At 33.3% G+C, this 16,449-nt stretch overlaps 3 protein-coding genes across 4 annotated transcripts; 2 read left to right on the top strand and 1 right to left on the bottom strand.

The window, feature by feature from the left end:
• Positions 1-1,893: 1,893 nt before the first annotated feature.
• LOC118063185 (uncharacterized) lies at positions 1,894-3,665 on the top strand. Its single transcript, XM_035077144.2, has one exon. The coding sequence runs from the start codon at positions 2,369-2,371 to the stop codon at positions 3,413-3,415; it is 1,047 nt and encodes a 348-aa protein (XP_034933035.1). The 5' UTR covers positions 1,894-2,368; the 3' UTR covers positions 3,416-3,665.
• A 3,901-nt stretch (positions 3,666-7,566) lies between these two features.
• On the top strand, positions 7,567-10,666 carry LOC118063187 (cytochrome c oxidase subunit 6a, mitochondrial). Its single transcript, XM_035077148.2, has 4 exons — positions 7,567-7,757; positions 7,848-7,954; positions 8,055-8,097; positions 10,411-10,666. The coding sequence occupies exons 1-4, from the start codon at positions 7,643-7,645 to the stop codon at positions 10,449-10,451; spliced, it is 306 nt and encodes a 101-aa protein (XP_034933039.1). The 5' UTR covers positions 7,567-7,642; the 3' UTR covers positions 10,452-10,666.
• A 1,015-nt stretch (positions 10,667-11,681) lies between these two features.
• LOC118063186 (uncharacterized) lies at positions 11,682-15,259 on the bottom strand. Of its 2 annotated transcripts, none has more exons than XM_035077146.2 (2): positions 14,972-15,259; positions 11,682-14,317 (listed from the first exon to the last, which is right to left on the bottom strand). In XM_035077146.2, the coding sequence occupies exon 2, from the start codon at positions 14,268-14,270 to the stop codon at positions 11,874-11,876; it is 2,397 nt and encodes a 798-aa protein (XP_034933037.1). In that variant the 5' UTR covers positions 14,271-14,317; positions 14,972-15,259; the 3' UTR covers positions 11,682-11,873. The 2 variants fall into 2 exon arrangements, with proteins under 2 accessions (XP_034933037.1, XP_034933036.1); XM_035077145.2 differs by having other exon boundaries at positions 11,682-14,314.
• Between the last annotated feature and the right edge of the window lie 1,190 nt (positions 15,260-16,449).

Genomic DNA, 16,449 nt, shown 5'->3' with positions numbered 1-16,449 from the left:
TAGCTACCCAGTTTAGCACCTGTTTTACCCCTCAGTCGTGACCGAACAGCAACTATCCGGTCGAGGCCAAGCCATAGCTCTGATCGGAAAGCAGCCACCGGTTTAGTCCATGCCCAGCAGCTATCCGGTCAAGCAATTCAGAGAATTATTCTAAATCAACATCTATCTTATTTTTTTATGCTCCGTCCACCACACAGGCCCCTTGAAATCTTTGGCCAATTCAACAGTAAATCTTTTTTTTTATTATTAATATAAATGTCCGGATCAGCTTGAGCGTATCTCGACTAATCTTATGAACTCTAAAATTAATGACTATATAAACCTCTAGTGATCTTGAAATTTATGGAACTCGAACTAGTAACCCTAAAAAATAAATTTATAATCTAATCAATTAAACTACACCTCCTAAAATTAATATATTAATATAGAAGTCTTTATTCTTAGGTCGAGATGTTGTCTTTTTGTCTATCTCGACTTGAGCCACGCCGTTTGGTCAAGATTTTGCAGCAATGACAACTTGCACGTCCAAGCTCTGGATTAGGATATTGCATCGCGGGAAGCCATTTGACAGCATCAGACGCGAAACCACGAGCAAAATGAAGTAATTAACCCATTCTATATGGCGAGTGCATGCATGCTAGAACGTCTCCGCGCAATATATTACACGACGAAAGAAACCTTACAATATTCAAAGAGATTGATGGTTAATGGGGTCCTATTCTACCATGATTTCTGGATAATACGATGTGTTTGCTTCCCAATTAAAAATAGATATTTGGACGACTCGGAGCCGAGGCACGATACAGATTTTTAATATACTATAAATTTAAATTAAACAAGGCAGAGGCTAGCTGCAGGGATCCAGGGTCGTGATTAATTATGTGTTTTTATTAAATGACAAGATATATTTTATAGATAGTTTGTACATCAATCGATATATATTATTATTAATGATTTTAATTAAAAATGTATTTTCTATGATTTTTTTAAAATAATAAATTCTTATAATTGTTAGTGCTGAGATTTAAATTCAAATTTTTTTTTAAAAAAAGAGCATGGCCCCTTAACTACTAGATCAACCTTTTTAGTCAATTGTTATATATCTTTATTGTTATATGATGGGATAATAGACTCACGTGTCTATATTTCATTTTTTGTTATGTAAAGCTGGACCTCATTAATACAAATGCTATATACAGAAGATGTTTGGTATAACTTCTTTTAAAAAAATATATATATTTCTGGCTTGAAAAGAATATTAAATTAGTGTTTTGTAAATATTTTTGATGTATTAATATTAAAAATATATATATAAAAAAATTATTTTAAAGTATTTTAAAGTAAAAATCTATTTTAAAAAACACCCTACACCACAATCTTAAACATCTATGTATGCTCCATATGTGGTGAAGCTACGTAATTATGCCTTCTCCGTTATGGGATAATATATATATAGCCAAATATATTATGTTTTAGAGGCACCGTTAATTAATTAATTAAAAATTAAAGGAAAAACAAAATTGGTCTTAATTTCTCAATTTCATTTTAATAAAATCTTTAACAAAAAATCTTTTTTCTTGGCGATAATTCTTAGTTTTTATTTGTTATTCATCTTTCCCATCTCTAATGTGAACAAAATATAATTTTTTTTGAGCGATAGATCCATTTTGGAGATAACATAAATTAATTTGAATCCTTGACATGCATCCGATCATGTTTTAAATCTAATTATTAATTTGGAATACAATAATAAAGTTTAGGTAAAGAAATAAAACAAAAAAAAAAGTCAAGCAATTATTATTTTTAAATTTCTATCATATATTAAATTATATTAATTTAATTCAAACTCTTTAACGAGTAAATATGGCGGTGATATTTCAGTCACCTTCGATTTTTTTCCAGCTCAAGGCAACCCGACCCCTCCCAAGGCAACTTCATTCTGGCCGTTGGCAGACATGAGTTGTTAAGTTAGCTTTTCTCCTTCTCCTTCTCCTTCTCCTGCTCCTGCTCCTCGTATACTAGTCCAAGTCAAACTCGTGTCTCTCTCATACCCATATGGATCTTAACTCCTTGGAGATTCCGTCGTATCCTGGCTCCCTCCACAAACCATACACTCTCCTCCTCCTCCTCCTCCTCCTCCAAACTCGCTCTTCCTCGTAACAGATTAAACCACAACAATATATGATCCGTCCTGCACAAACACAAGCCCTAATTTCTTACTATATATTATCTTCGATATTTTGTTACTTCTTCTCATCTCATCTCTCTCTCTCTCTCTCTCTCTCTCTCTCTCTATATATATATATATATATATATATATATATATTTCAATCTAGTCTTCTTCTTCATCATTCATTTCTAAATATATATGGCAGCAGCAACACAGAACACAGTACTAGTATGTTTCTCCTTTGCTGCCTATGCCAAGACCTTGTTAGACCACCTCAAATCACTAAACATCCCAATCCTCCCTGGCCTCACAGACTCTGAATTCACCTCTATCGAATCCACCTTCCACTTCACTTTCCCACCTGACCTTCGGTCCATTCTCCAAGAGGGACTCCCCATTGGACCTCACTTCCCTAACTGGCGTTCCTCCTCTTTACAACAACTCCAAATCCTCTTAAACCTTCCTTCCTTGAACCTCTCTAAGAATATCTCTCTAAACAACTTCTGGGTTGATTCTTGGGGTCGTAAACCTCAAGATACTAACAAAGCCCTGGGTTTTGCAAAACAGTTATTGGATAAAGCACCGGTTCTTGTGCCTATTTGTAGAAACTGTTATATTCCTTCTTCCCCTAACGTGTCCGGTAACCCCGTCTTTCACGTTGATGATGAACAAGTGTGTGTTTTGAGCTTTGATGTTACTAGGTTTTTCCAACAAGTTGATTTCTTGCAGATAGGGTTTCCTCTACGTTTGTCAAGAAACGAAAATGTATCCATGAATGTGCCTGCCTGGGCAGCGACAGAGGCCCGGAGGATAGAATTTTGGACGGAGGTGGCGGAGAGGGGGAGGAGAGTGGTGGCGCGTGGAGAGACTCCCGGGTGGTGGCAAGATGCTGGTGGGGGTTCAGATCATTTGGAGTTGAGGGAATGTTTGGAAGAGGTGTTTTGGAGGTTGAGAGATGGAGGGTGGAGAGAAGAGGAGGTGAGAGAGATGATGAACGGCTGCGATCAAGGGATCAGAGAGAATGGTGGTGGTTGTGGAACCACAAAGTTTGATAAAGAGGATGTGTTCTGGCACGGTAGGATGTGGTCAATTGTGTTGTTGCGTGCGGGACGGAACATGGAAGATGTTGTGCACTTGCTTGATCTTGAAGAATTACAGCTTCCAAACAGCTGTTCCAGAGAGGATGATGATCATAAAAAAAACAGTATCAAGCAGTTAATAAAGCTGAGGTCTCTTGAAGTTTGATCATGATTTCGAGGGTCCCACGTTCCTGGATGCCTGCAATTTTGATAACTTGTTTTCTATATTTTTAGCTCAGGGTTTCAATTCCTCCATGTAATTATTAGTTGCTCATACATTCTTGATAGTAATTTTTATTTTTCTTGTATCAAACTTTACTTCAAAGTTGTATAGATGTAAAGATATTTTGATTGGTTTTTTTAGATAAAACATAAATTTTATAATTAGATATGAAAATATTATTTTTAAATTCAAATATTATTTGTTCTTGTCGATCGTGAATGAAATCATGATCATTTCTTGTATTATTATAATCATTTTCAAGATAATATAATTTTCTATAATTATAAAGAAAATATGATCTTTGTTTTTTTATTTATATCACAATTCTTAACAGATGTTAAAATTAAAATATATTTATTTATATAAAATACAATAAAAATTAATCTCTTATATTCATTATGATAGTTAAGGTTTTCTTCTTCTTCTTGTTATGGGTGTCAAACATGACTCTTCCTTCACACATCAATAATTACCCAGATTATGTTTTCTGTTGGTGTAGTAGAATTTTAATCTTTAAACTAGCAGTAAGTGAATTTAATTAGGGAGTGTTTGTTATGAGAAGTGACTGTGTTTTTCAAAAGAAATTGATTTTTTTTTTTTACTTTAAACGAATTTTTTATTATTTTGGTATCCTAATATAAAAAATAAATTTTATAAAATAAAAAATATTATTTCAATACATTTTCAATAATAATAATAAAAATAACTGCTAATATAATATCAAACACTATCTTAATATATATTTGATAATTAATTATAAGTATTTTTTTAAGAATATTTTTTAATTGAAAATGTATAAAAATAATATTTTATAAATATATATATATATATATATATTTAATATTAATATATTAAAATTATTAAATAAATTAAAAGAAAAAAAGAAAAAAGAAAAACACAACTTCTTAACATCTCTTCAAATGCAGAGTGAAAAGCAAGTTCAACCAATCTCTCTAGAAGGTAGCACCAAGTAAGATATTTAAACGCCACGTCACCAAGTGAGATATTAACAATGCACGTCTTTAATAGATTGTTATGGCTGGCTATTGTTGATGAAAAGTCAAGAGTAGGCGTCGGTAATATTTGTTTTTGTATTTGAAATTATATTTTAAGAATATATTTGGTTTGAAAAATATTAAATTAATTTTTTAAATGCATTAATATAAAAAATATAAAAATATTATTTTAATATATTTTTAAATAAAAAATAATTTTAAAATCAATTTATATTACAATAACAAACACGTAATTTGAATAATCAATAAGACAGAGAATGATTAATATATAATTACAATATGGTCTCCAATCATAGCAATACTTAGTCCAAGATTAGAATATTTTATTTTACAACAATTTCAACAATCAAAGACAATATTGTCACCTTTCAGCTCAAGGAAATAAAAATGCCGACCAAAAATGTGTGAGCCACGGATCAAGTTCGAGTGCATTTTTTCATTCTGATCCATCCTTTTCGACGGAGGTTATTATTGGTAATTGGAGGGCTTGAATCAATTGTCCAAAATTAACATCACGAGAGATTAGTTTAGAGATCCGATCTTTCAAAAGGTGCTGCTAAAATTTCAACAAACAAGACTTTCCTGCCAACATCACCATCCATTTGGTCTAAAATATATTACTTCCAAGGAGATCAAATTATTGACATCAAGACTTGTTCTTTCAATTTTTATTTTTTAGTATTGTGATAGCTTTTGTAGTTATATTTTTTTAAAAAATATTTTATAAAAAATATTTTTAATTAAAATTGATTTAGTAGTTATATATGTTTGGTTAAAATCATGATTGAAATTGAGGTTGAATAAAAAATAATTTAATGTGTTTAATTAAACATGTTTTTCAATCGAGGTTATAAAATAACTAAAATAGATATATATTAATATTAATAATTTTTAATTTAAATATTGTAAATTTAACTACCACAATTATATCATTAAATAAATAATACTTTATATTAAATATTTTTTATTATTCAATTAATTTATTTACAATTTCATTATGTATAAAACTTATTCGATAAAAACTATAGTTTTTACGGTCCTTCTAATTTATATAGTGTTATTAAATAATATGAAACATTATTTTTTTGAATAAAATATAATTAAAAAAAATAAATTTTTTTATTGTATCAGACGCAGTTCAATAAATAATAAAGATGTTGTTTCATATAAACAGTACCAAATAAATTAATTCATTCTGTACAAACACGACAAGATGGAAGAAGTAGAACAATGTTGCTTTTGACTAACACGCGTTTTGCAACCTAAATTATAATGGATCCCACACATAGTGAATAACGTTTATCAATATTACTAAACGTTTTGTTTTTATGATTTGCTTTAAAAGTAAAAACACCCACGGAAACAATTACGCTACGAAAGTGACGGTCTAGGCCTGCGTTGTGCCCCGCGTTTGAGTTTGGAGTTTGGACTTGTGGGAACGCAGATAAAAGGCCTGACGACACTGTTATTTCTCAATTTTTCTCAGGGCTAGTTTGTGGCCAAGAATGTGGTTTTGTGGCTCATGTGATGGATGGACAGGAACTGCAGGGGAAAAAAAGAGTAATATGCCGATCCATCACGGATCCTAGACCTTTATACCCACCACGAAAATTCCCAACAGAACATTATATTTTAAAAGGTGCATAAAAAGCATTTATCGTAGATATAGATTTTTTTTACTATGACCATACTTTAGTATTTATATTATGAATGACATTATAGAATCATAAAATGTTTTCTTTACTAATTTTTTTAGTTAAAAAATGCTGTTGAGGGCATTATCTTTTTATTTTTTATACCAACCATATTTGCAACCAGACCCAAATCGTTTTTAATTGGTGTTAAATTAGATGATATATTCAATTTTTATTTTTTATTTCTTTAGATTTTTTTTTATTTTCTCTCATGTAATTTTTTATTTTCATATGGTAAGAGGAAAATAAATTTACAAGATTTTTTTATATATTATACAAAAATTAGGTGATAATAATTTATTTTCATTTAAGGTTGGGTTAGTTAAATTTTTTTTTTCTCCCAATAAAGTTGGTCTTGCTACCGAACATGACCTAAAATAGAGTTAGGTTGTTGCTAGATCCAAGACACTTAATATATTTCTGATGCTTTTTATATTTTTTTTACATTTATTTATTTTTATTATTGACCCGCTGCGAAGCTCGGTCCAATATGCTAGTTTAATTTATAACATGTTTAAGTGACTATTATTTTTAAATTTTTATTTTATTTTTTTATGATTTATTTTTGATATCAACATATTAAAATAATATAAAAACACAAAAAAATAATTTAAAAAAAAATAAAATTTATAAATTTTTTTAAAAATACTTTTCAACTGTAAAAACAAACAAAACCTTAATCATTAAAAATTACTACGTCTTATATCAACTTACATAGCTGAAAAAAAAATTATTACAATATTATGGAAAAATATAGAAAATTCAAATTTTATTATTTAACTATCAAAATTTCACTTATAGAAAGGAAATTGCAATATTTTTTATATAAAAAATATAAAACCCTATCAATATAGAATAAAAAAATAAAAAAAAATATTCCCTTTAAATAAAAAAACTATGAAAATATAACATGAAAATAAAAATAAAAATAATAAAATTTCCAAACAAAAAAAATATTTTTTCTTTCAAAAATCTCCTAAATGCTATCTCTTTTATAGAAATTATCATTGAGGTCGCTCCGCCCCATCATTGTTGCTTATAGTCTCTTATTTTTGGAGGAAATTATAAATTTTTCCTTCTAGGTTTTCAAAATAAATTGAAAAAGTCCCTTTGGTTTAAAAAACTAATTAATTAGTTCCTATAATCTTAAAATTATTTGTAACTTAATAAATTTCATCCATTTCTTTTTTTTTTAAATAGAAAAAAAAGATAATATAAAAATATTGATGAGAAAATAAAATATTTTCCAGTAAAGTAATATTAAATTAAACGTAATCAAAAGAGTATAATTAATTCATTTTTGAAACTAAAAAAAGTTATTTAATTCATTTTATAAAATTAAAGAAAATAATTCATAATTTACCTTGCCATAGCCCTACCTACTGATTATTAGAGAGAGCCAGCCAGCCAGGGGTAGGGTTGCTCCAATTTGAAAGCAAGAAAAAGAAAGAGAAGAAGAAATGGCGATTTCTATGATGCGATCTGCTCTCCTTCGAAACTCTCTTCGCACCGCCTCCAAACCCTCTGCTCCTACTAGACGAGGCTTTTCATCCTCTGCCCATCACGACGATGCTTGTATGTATTGTTCTCTGTTTTTCATTCTATTTATCAGAATCAGGATCTTGATTTCGATTCTTTTTCTGGGTTTCTATCGATTTTAATTAGACGAGGCTGCGAAGTGGGAGAAGATAGCGTACTTGGGTGCTGCGACCTGCACTATTTTGGCCATTTATAACTTATCAAAGGGTCACCCTCACTACGAAACCCCTCCTGTGAGCTTTCATTTTCTTTTGATTCATCTCTTCAATACATTTTTAGTCTGTACATCTGATTGATTTATGCTTAAGATTTGTGTTTAAATTCGATGTGCAGGAGTACCCATATTTGCACATTCGCAACAAGGAGTTTCCATGGGGTATGTTTTTTTTTGTTGGATCCCGAGTTTCCATAACTGGGAAAATCTTTCTGGTTTGTTATTGAACTTATATGGTTTGTCTTGGCCAATTATGTTGAAATTATCATAGTGGTTTGTTTTTGTGATTTTGCATTTTGTTGATTTTGCGTTTTCTGGTAGACTTGGATTTTGATCTGGGGATGTTTTGATGGTTTGAATCGAGGCTTTTAGCTTGTCCATAGAGAATGGTGGTTTCTGTTTCATTGTGCTCTTGCTATCAGAATTGGCTGGTGAAGATATGATGCCCATATCAAATATTGCCCAAAATTGCATGGTGGTTTTTTTTTTTGTTTTCTTGGTGTGTGTGGAGATCAATAGCCTGAGCCAGTTTCAATACTTCAAACCTGTTCTCGGTTCAGTTCATTTGTTTCTTGAAATCTTTGATGCTTAGTTTCTTCTGTTTACATATTTTGTGGATGTTGGGGGCAGTTCCTTTTCATGCATTAAAGACACTCTTCACAAATTGTATTGAATAGTTGCAAATGTGTAATTCATCATTAACCCTTGCTCACCATTGCCACGGCCACCACTGCTGTCACTACCTCGACTATCCTTTCTATTTGTACACACACATACATGCATATTCATACACAGACATGTACACATTTATATGTTGCAGTGGCATGAGAAGCTTTTTGATATGGCATGATTAGCAATAAGTCTGCATGATTGGTTGAAAGCTATCAGATCTGGGGACCTTTTTATGTCATATAATTTTTAAGGGAACCCATGCCTGCATCATGCCTAAACATTGAGAAATCTGCCACTGATCAATTTGGCTATATGTGTTTGTAGTTCACACATTTAGTCCGGCCATTATGTGATATTCCTAGAGAATTGTCCATTTCTTAATCAACTTTAAATTGAAGATTTGAGTACTTGGTGCCACAGCTTTTTTTTTTTTTTTTTTTTTTATCCTGCTTATTGCAATACTTTTTTAGTATTTATGGAGGTTTATCTAAGTAAAGGTAGAGTGCATTTTTCAAACCAACAGGTGTTTGACCCAGTGGTACTGTCCTGATGGAGGGGGTAATAGATTGAGTTTTGTTTGTTAATGTCTTTAAGTTTGGCTGGGTATGAAGGTAGGGGGTGTTAAGGGACTAATGGAGATTGTTTAAAGGAATTGGGGATGAATGTAAAAATGCTAGAGTTGCATTAGGAAGGTTTTTTAGGAGTCACACCTAGAAGATATAAAAACCTAAGTTTCACACCAAGGGTTCATAAGAGTCAATACCTAAGGGAAGATTGGGCCACACAATGAAAAGCATAGTTGAAATTTTACTAGTAAACTGATTCTTTTTCTGTATGGAACTATTACAAAACCTTTATGTAGAGTTTCTAGGACTCATCTTCCATTATAAGAAAATGCTAATAGTTCTATTTAGAATAGGAAAAACCTAATAAAGCTAATTACTTTAGAACTAATACTGAATAGGAAATAAAATTAATTCTCGGATGATTTTTCAGATTTTCCAGAAAATCTAAAAATTACGGAAATCCCCTTGTCTACTTTTGTTGTCTGCATCGGATGGTGCCTCTATTATTATAGGAAATGTTGCTGAAGTATTCTGGTAGATATCACACAGGGTCCAGCTTACTGCCCAGGCTTTGATCCTGCATCACCAAGCTAAACTACATTGTGACCTCTGCCTGGTGCAATTCATTTTGTATATGAAGTCTTTGATAGATAGTTTTTCAAATTTTCTGGTACTCATGCCGGTGTGGTTAATATATGGTGTGCCTAATGATTCCATGCACTGAAAGTGCCTAATGTTTCCATGCACCGAAACTTTAATGGCATTTCCAGTGGATGGTTGGTTTGTAGAGGCAATTAACAAACTAGAAATGATGAAAATTATAAGATTATAGTTGCCAACATGTTTATTATATGATGCTAATAGTTTGTATTATATAACGACATGTAGTGTTGAGCTTGTAACAAAGAGCAAGTTAGGGTTGCACTTAGCAGTATGCAGATTGCAATTGTTTTGCTTTTGGATGCAATGTCCTACAAGTTTAGTCTCAAGATCAGCATAATGCAGATTCCAATGTGAAAATGCAGCAATCCATGGGCATTAGCTGGTTGGATTATTTAGTTTGTAATGTTGTATTATATTTGCCACAAACAAGGTTAGCCAATAACTGTGCCGAAGCAACGCACCCAATCTTGTGCCAAATTCAGTGAAAGTGCCTTTTCAAGTGTAATATCTATCAGTATTCGTGATTGTTTGAATCTGATATGCCTTCTATCTTCTTCTTTTTGGTGTCATGCAGGACCAAATGGACTCTTTGAGGTCAAGGATGACCATCACTGAGACTTTTGTATTTGATGGAAATATCAGAAAGTACTTTTGTTTATGACATTCCTACCGTTTTCTCAGAAAGATCGAAGAGACAACCCTTGGATCTTTGAATTTGATGTTAGCACTTCAGTTTTACGGCTTTGCATGTTGCAATTTCTTTTCTGTCCCATTGTCTGTTACCTGTTAAGTGCTCTCAGCAAAATAAAATAAATGAATGATTTGAAATATTATCTCTCTTTAATAAGTTGCAATTTATATAGTTAATCTTTCCCAGTACGGAATGGATAGTGTTTTGGAGGACAGCTTTTAAACTTGAGTGTGAGCTGCACCTACAATGAATGCTGAATGTCTTAGAGTGAACAGGACATGTCTCTTCCATCTCTGTCTCTTCTACCATCTACCGCTATCTCTGTATTTTCTATCTTAAGATAGAACTACAAAGCTACCTAGCTGATTCAACTACCTTGCTAATTCACATAATCAAGCATGTGCTGAACGTTTTCCAGGTCTAGTAATCCGATTTAGAGGGCAGGAAATGGATAAGGATGAATGGTGGTGGCTTTTTTCGTTCTTTCAATTTTTTAGATGACGAGTAAACTCTGCAGAAGCATATAACTAGCTCTAAGCGACAGCGAGTTAAAAAGGGATATCCTAAACTCCGCTAGTGGCTCACAAGGATGGGAGAAGGGGTTCTTGCATGTCTGTAAGAGGCGGAAATTGACCATGATCTTACAAGTTTTTATCCGACCCATAAACCAATGAGTCACCCTCGGAGGTTTATCACTAAAAGAGTACGAGCCAGCTTGGGATTTTGGTGGGGAGGCTTTTGACCCGACAACACCAGAAGAAAAAAAATGCTTGCCTAACTAAAGCATCATGCTAGGGGTGAGCACTATTGAAAAAACCTGAATTATCCAAGTTATCTGAATTGATTTGGATAATTTTTTTTAGAAAAATATCCAAAAAACTAGAGTAATTCAGAGAAGGTGATGGGTAAATAATCCGAACTACCCAAATTGTTTGATCAACTAAAAGAAAAAAAAATCCAAAGTACTTGTCTGAAAGAACAAATTTTTTATCCGAAAATATCCGAATGCTCATCTCTAAGCCACGAGGGGAACTACAAGGAACACTTGCAACTAGGAAAGTGTTGGCTCATATGGTGTCTGCACTTTTAACTTTGTTGAAGCACTAATCACAACAAACACAGGGATTCTGCTTTAACCTTATTGAAGCCTCTGATACAACAAATCTTCAATACTCTTGTCAACTTGTTCACGTCGAAAATCAACGTAAAATATTCTTTAGATAGTATAATTGCAATAAAGCACAACCTTGCACATTTCCTGATCATCAAGGGAGAAGGGGAAAAAAATCCAAAATCTTAATGACAAGAATAATGGTTCAAGTAAACACTGTAACCTAATAGAAACTTCACTCCGTCGCTGCATCTCCACCATTGGCTCCTTTGGTTCCAGAACCAGGCAAAGTTCCCAAGTCCGTTCGAGCCTCCTTTTCTTCTTGAGAAATGGAAGAATCAACAGAACCATTCTGCTTCACATCGATGCTGCTACTAGTGTTTGTGGATCCATCTCCCTCTTCTCGAGACATTGAAGAATCAGAAGATTCAACTTGCTTGCTTTGGTTTGCATCTGTGTTTTCATTGGCATTGCCATTGTAGTTTGAGTGGCTGTTCTGGTCAGCATTGCCATTGTTAGGATCAACCTGTTCTTTTTGGCTTGCATCAGTGTTGACATTTTCGTTGTTTTTGTTGTTGTTTGCATTGCTGGTAGCAGAACTCTGGTCAGCACCATCATTGTTACTACTGATTGATAACTTATCTTTCTCTTGAGAGCTCCAATTGTTACCCTGTTGCTCTTGGCCAGGATTAGCATCGTTATTTGTGTTCGAGGATGTGTCTTTCTGTTCAGAGTGCAGAGAATCACCATGTCCGGTTTGCCCAACATCAGCACTTTCATTTGTGTTTGATGGTAGAACAATTTCCGTACTCCCTTCAACACTAGAACTACTGTTGGACTTGTCAATCTGAGCTGCATCACCATTTTGGCTTGCCAACAAAGGTGTATTGGAGTTGGTCTGTCCATTTGACGCAACAGATCCAGAATTGCTAGAGTCCATTGACTCTACATTTGTAGAATCTCCATTATTGGTTGTACTGGAATGTGTTTCTGATTGCTGGTTGCTATCAACTGATTCAGGTTTCTCAGTTTGCTCTAGCACAACATTATTCATGGTTGACTCCTCTTCTTTTGATACTACGTTATCTGCAGTAACTGGAATGGAGTTAGAATCTTCATGCTGCTGTTCATTCACTGTTGCTACTGTGGAAGTATCATGGGAAACACCCTCTGAGTCTTGCTTGTTATTTTCATTAGTACCCTCTTCACTTGTTTTTGCATTTGTGGAATCATCATTTGCTCCCGAGTCAGATTCTTTCACCTTTGGAACTTCATTTTGATTGAAGTCAACCACTTCAGTGTTATTTGTTCTATTTTCAAACTCTAACTGATTCTTCTCTTTGTTTTCCACTGGCTCTCCCTCACCAGATTTCTTCAAATCACCTTGCTCCTCTTCAGGCGTATCATTCTGAGTTTGATGGGCTACTGCACTGGATGCATCATCCCCCTTGTACTGTTCCTCTCTTGCCTCCTCACTATGTGCATTATTTCCATCATTAACTTGATCCTCCATTGTAACTTTACTCTCTAACTCTTTTTCTTTATTTTCTTCCTCATTGATCTGTTCCACAACCTCTTTAATTTCCTTCTGCTGACTCTCTTCCACCCTTTCCTTTTCTTCACTTGCATTTTCTTTATTCTCATTTGCAGTCTCTTTGCTCTCTTCGTGCTCCTTGCTGTCTTCAGTCTCTCTGTGCTCACTTTCACTTTCTTTTCTCTCTTCATTCTCCTTGCTGTCTTCACTCTCTCTGTGTTCGCTTTCACTTTCCTTCCTCTCTTCACTTTCTCTGTGCTCGCTTTCACTTTCTTTGCTCGCTTCATTCTCCTTGCTGTCTTCACTCTCTCTGTGTTCGCTTTCGCTTTCTTTGCTCTCTTCACTCTCCTTCCTCTCTTCACTCTCTCTGTGCTCGCTTTCACTTTCTTTGCTCTCTTCATTCTCCTTGCTTTCTTCAGTCTCTCTGTTTATGCTTTCACTTTCTTTGCTCTCTTCAATTTCCATCTCTTTTCCCTCTACATTCTCCTTATCTTCACCATCACTCCTTTTGCTCTCTTCAGTCTCCTTATCCTCACTAGCATTCTCCCTGATCTCTCCCTTCTCTCTGTCATCATTAACATTATCCCTTGTACCCTCCCTCTCCATCCCTTCACTAACGTTCTCATTTCTCACTTCCCTTTCCTTCTCTCCATCAACAGAATCCTCTCTATGCTCAACTCCCTCTTCAGTCTTATCCTCTGCTTCCTTCTCCCCATCTATAGAATCTTCTCTACGCTCAGCTCCTTCTTCTGTCTTATCATGAAAATGATCATGAATCTCATCATCGCCACCCTCTGTTCCTGTGTTATCATCAGTTTTGCTTTCTTCTTCGCTCTTGTTCTCTTCCTCTTCCTCCTCCTTGTGCCTCTCATCTCCAATGAAATTTTCTTTAACTTCAGGCTGGAGGTCCTTTCGCCCTAATTTTACAACATCATTCTCTGTTTTCACACTTTTCTCATATGCTGCTTTCTTATCATGAGAGTGCTTGACTTGGTAAAGTAGCCAGCCGCAAACACCAATCAGAAGACATATTTGCAGAGCATGCTTGACCTTAAAACCTTTTGATCTCTGGTTTCTACGAGGTGATAACCGGGACATGTTGAATACGACTCAACCACAGCAAATACTTCTCCTTTTGAAATCTACTAAAAAGTTAAAACTCATATCATTTTCATGCTCCTGCTAAGAGATATCAAACTAATCCAATATGTATAATAAAACAAAAGGGGCTACAAAAAACGACCTCAGCTATCAAATTTATCAAGCCTAAAGAATTTCAATTACTGAAATGATTGGCAATTAACAAATTTAATTATCTGTGCCTCATTGTTACAAATTTTCATTACTGTCAGCACTGCCAATTTGTCCAAATCAATCTGCTAACTACGAAATGCAAAACAAAGAATCCAAACTCAAATCCCATCAATACAAGACAAGCGACCCCAACATGCATGTCATTGTCATGAAACTGAAATTGTATCACTCTCCATGAAAATACAGGATCTGATCTACAGAGCTTCCGGCCGACACAAACGATCACTCGAATATAACAAAATAAAGAAACGGATCAAAGCTCAAGTGCACACATGATAGTGATCCCAGTTCATCAATTAATGAAAAATGATCTATAACACTTCCATATCGGAAACATGAAGCAACCAAGTTCCCTTATAATGGAATCAATCCAAAACCAACCAAATCCATAAAAAAACAAGTACAAAATGTAAAAGCAGAGGATTTTGATGATCTAAAAACAAACCCACTTTCATAAAAAGCGATGAAGGAAAAAGGAAACTTACCCGCAAAAACAAGGCCCTTAGATTCTGTAACGGCGATAAAAAGTGTAGTAGCCTTTTTTGCAACTACCCTTCAGGAGACTGGAGTAATTAAACGCGTTATGTATATGCAAGATTTGGATTTTTTTTTTTTTTTGTTCTTGAGTTCGAATGCTTCAAAGACAAAAGTTTCACTGGCTATGAGTTTCACTTGGATCTAAATCAAGGACAGGTAAGACTTGACAAGAGAGGGAGAGACCAGAAACTTAGGGAACCACGTAAGAGTCTTCCTTAATCCTTGGTATCGTATAGCCTTGGATTTTACTTTTTGAGTACATTTAACCTGCCCAGTTGGGCACCTAAATATTCTACCTTTTTTTACTTGACCACAAAATAATATTGATTTTGTTTATCTAACGCATCTATCTTTCACCCATCACCAATTTTCTGTTCAATTATGCTGCCCACCAATCGTTTTCTTTACTTTTAAGAAGGAAAAATTATAGCTAGCAATTGAATCCGGATAAAAAGATATATAACAGCATCACAAAATCAAATAAACTATGAGTATTTCAAGATTTTAAATTTGAAAAAAGTATATTTATCTTAGGTAACACTACACTAAAACAACAATAGATAAAGAAGAATAAAAATTGAAAGCAAAAGAGGTCAATAAAACAAGGAAGTAAATAAAAGTTGTAAATAAAGGCAAAACCATAAAAAAAAGATAAATTAAATAAATTACAAAAAAATTTCACATATATGAAGCTTACCATCTTTTTCAGTAGGCAAATAATCCTATTCATATTGTATAATGCTTAAATTACATTTAAATATTTAATTCTAATCATATACAAGTAACATTTACGACGCATACTAAATCATAATACAAACTAAACTTGTTCTTTATTAATAATCATGTAAATCCTAACTAAACTATATCACAAGGTCAATTTAACCTATCAAAGACTCCCGCTCTAAGTAAGACCGAACCTTTTGGTCATTCATGTGAATTTCAAATCTTATAGTTCATCATTTTTTTTTCTTTGTCAATGGTGATTCCTAATCATCTGGGTAACTAATTTCTCATTTCCTTGATCAATTAGTAATTTTTAAACTTGGTTAATTCCACCACTCATAATCAATTTCAACTTTTTTTTTTATGTTTAAACACGAACAATTAATGTTCTCATTTGATTATCATGTTGATGTTTATTTTTTATATAAACAATACCATATATTCCTTTATTTCTTAAAAAAAAAAATATTCCCCCATTATATTTTAACTGAAATTGATTGATCAAATTGATTACTAATGACATGGCAAGTGTCATTATTCATCTAAAAATATCAACCATATTGTTCAATGTGCTGACATGTCTGTTAATTTATTGCTTTTAAAAAATTATGCATGTTCTGGCCTTTAGACACAATGTTTAGGTTTTTACTAAAACCATCTTCCTCCACAACCTCCTCCCCTCAATTCTTCTTAGATTTTTTTT

This window comes from Populus alba, chromosome 7 (assembly GCF_005239225.2).
Source record: "Populus alba chromosome 7, ASM523922v2, whole genome shotgun sequence".
Taxonomy (NCBI): domain Eukaryota; kingdom Viridiplantae; phylum Streptophyta; class Magnoliopsida; order Malpighiales; family Salicaceae; genus Populus; species Populus alba.
The sequence above is the reverse complement of the archived record's forward strand: the minus strand, read 5'-3'. Positions and strand labels throughout refer to the sequence as shown.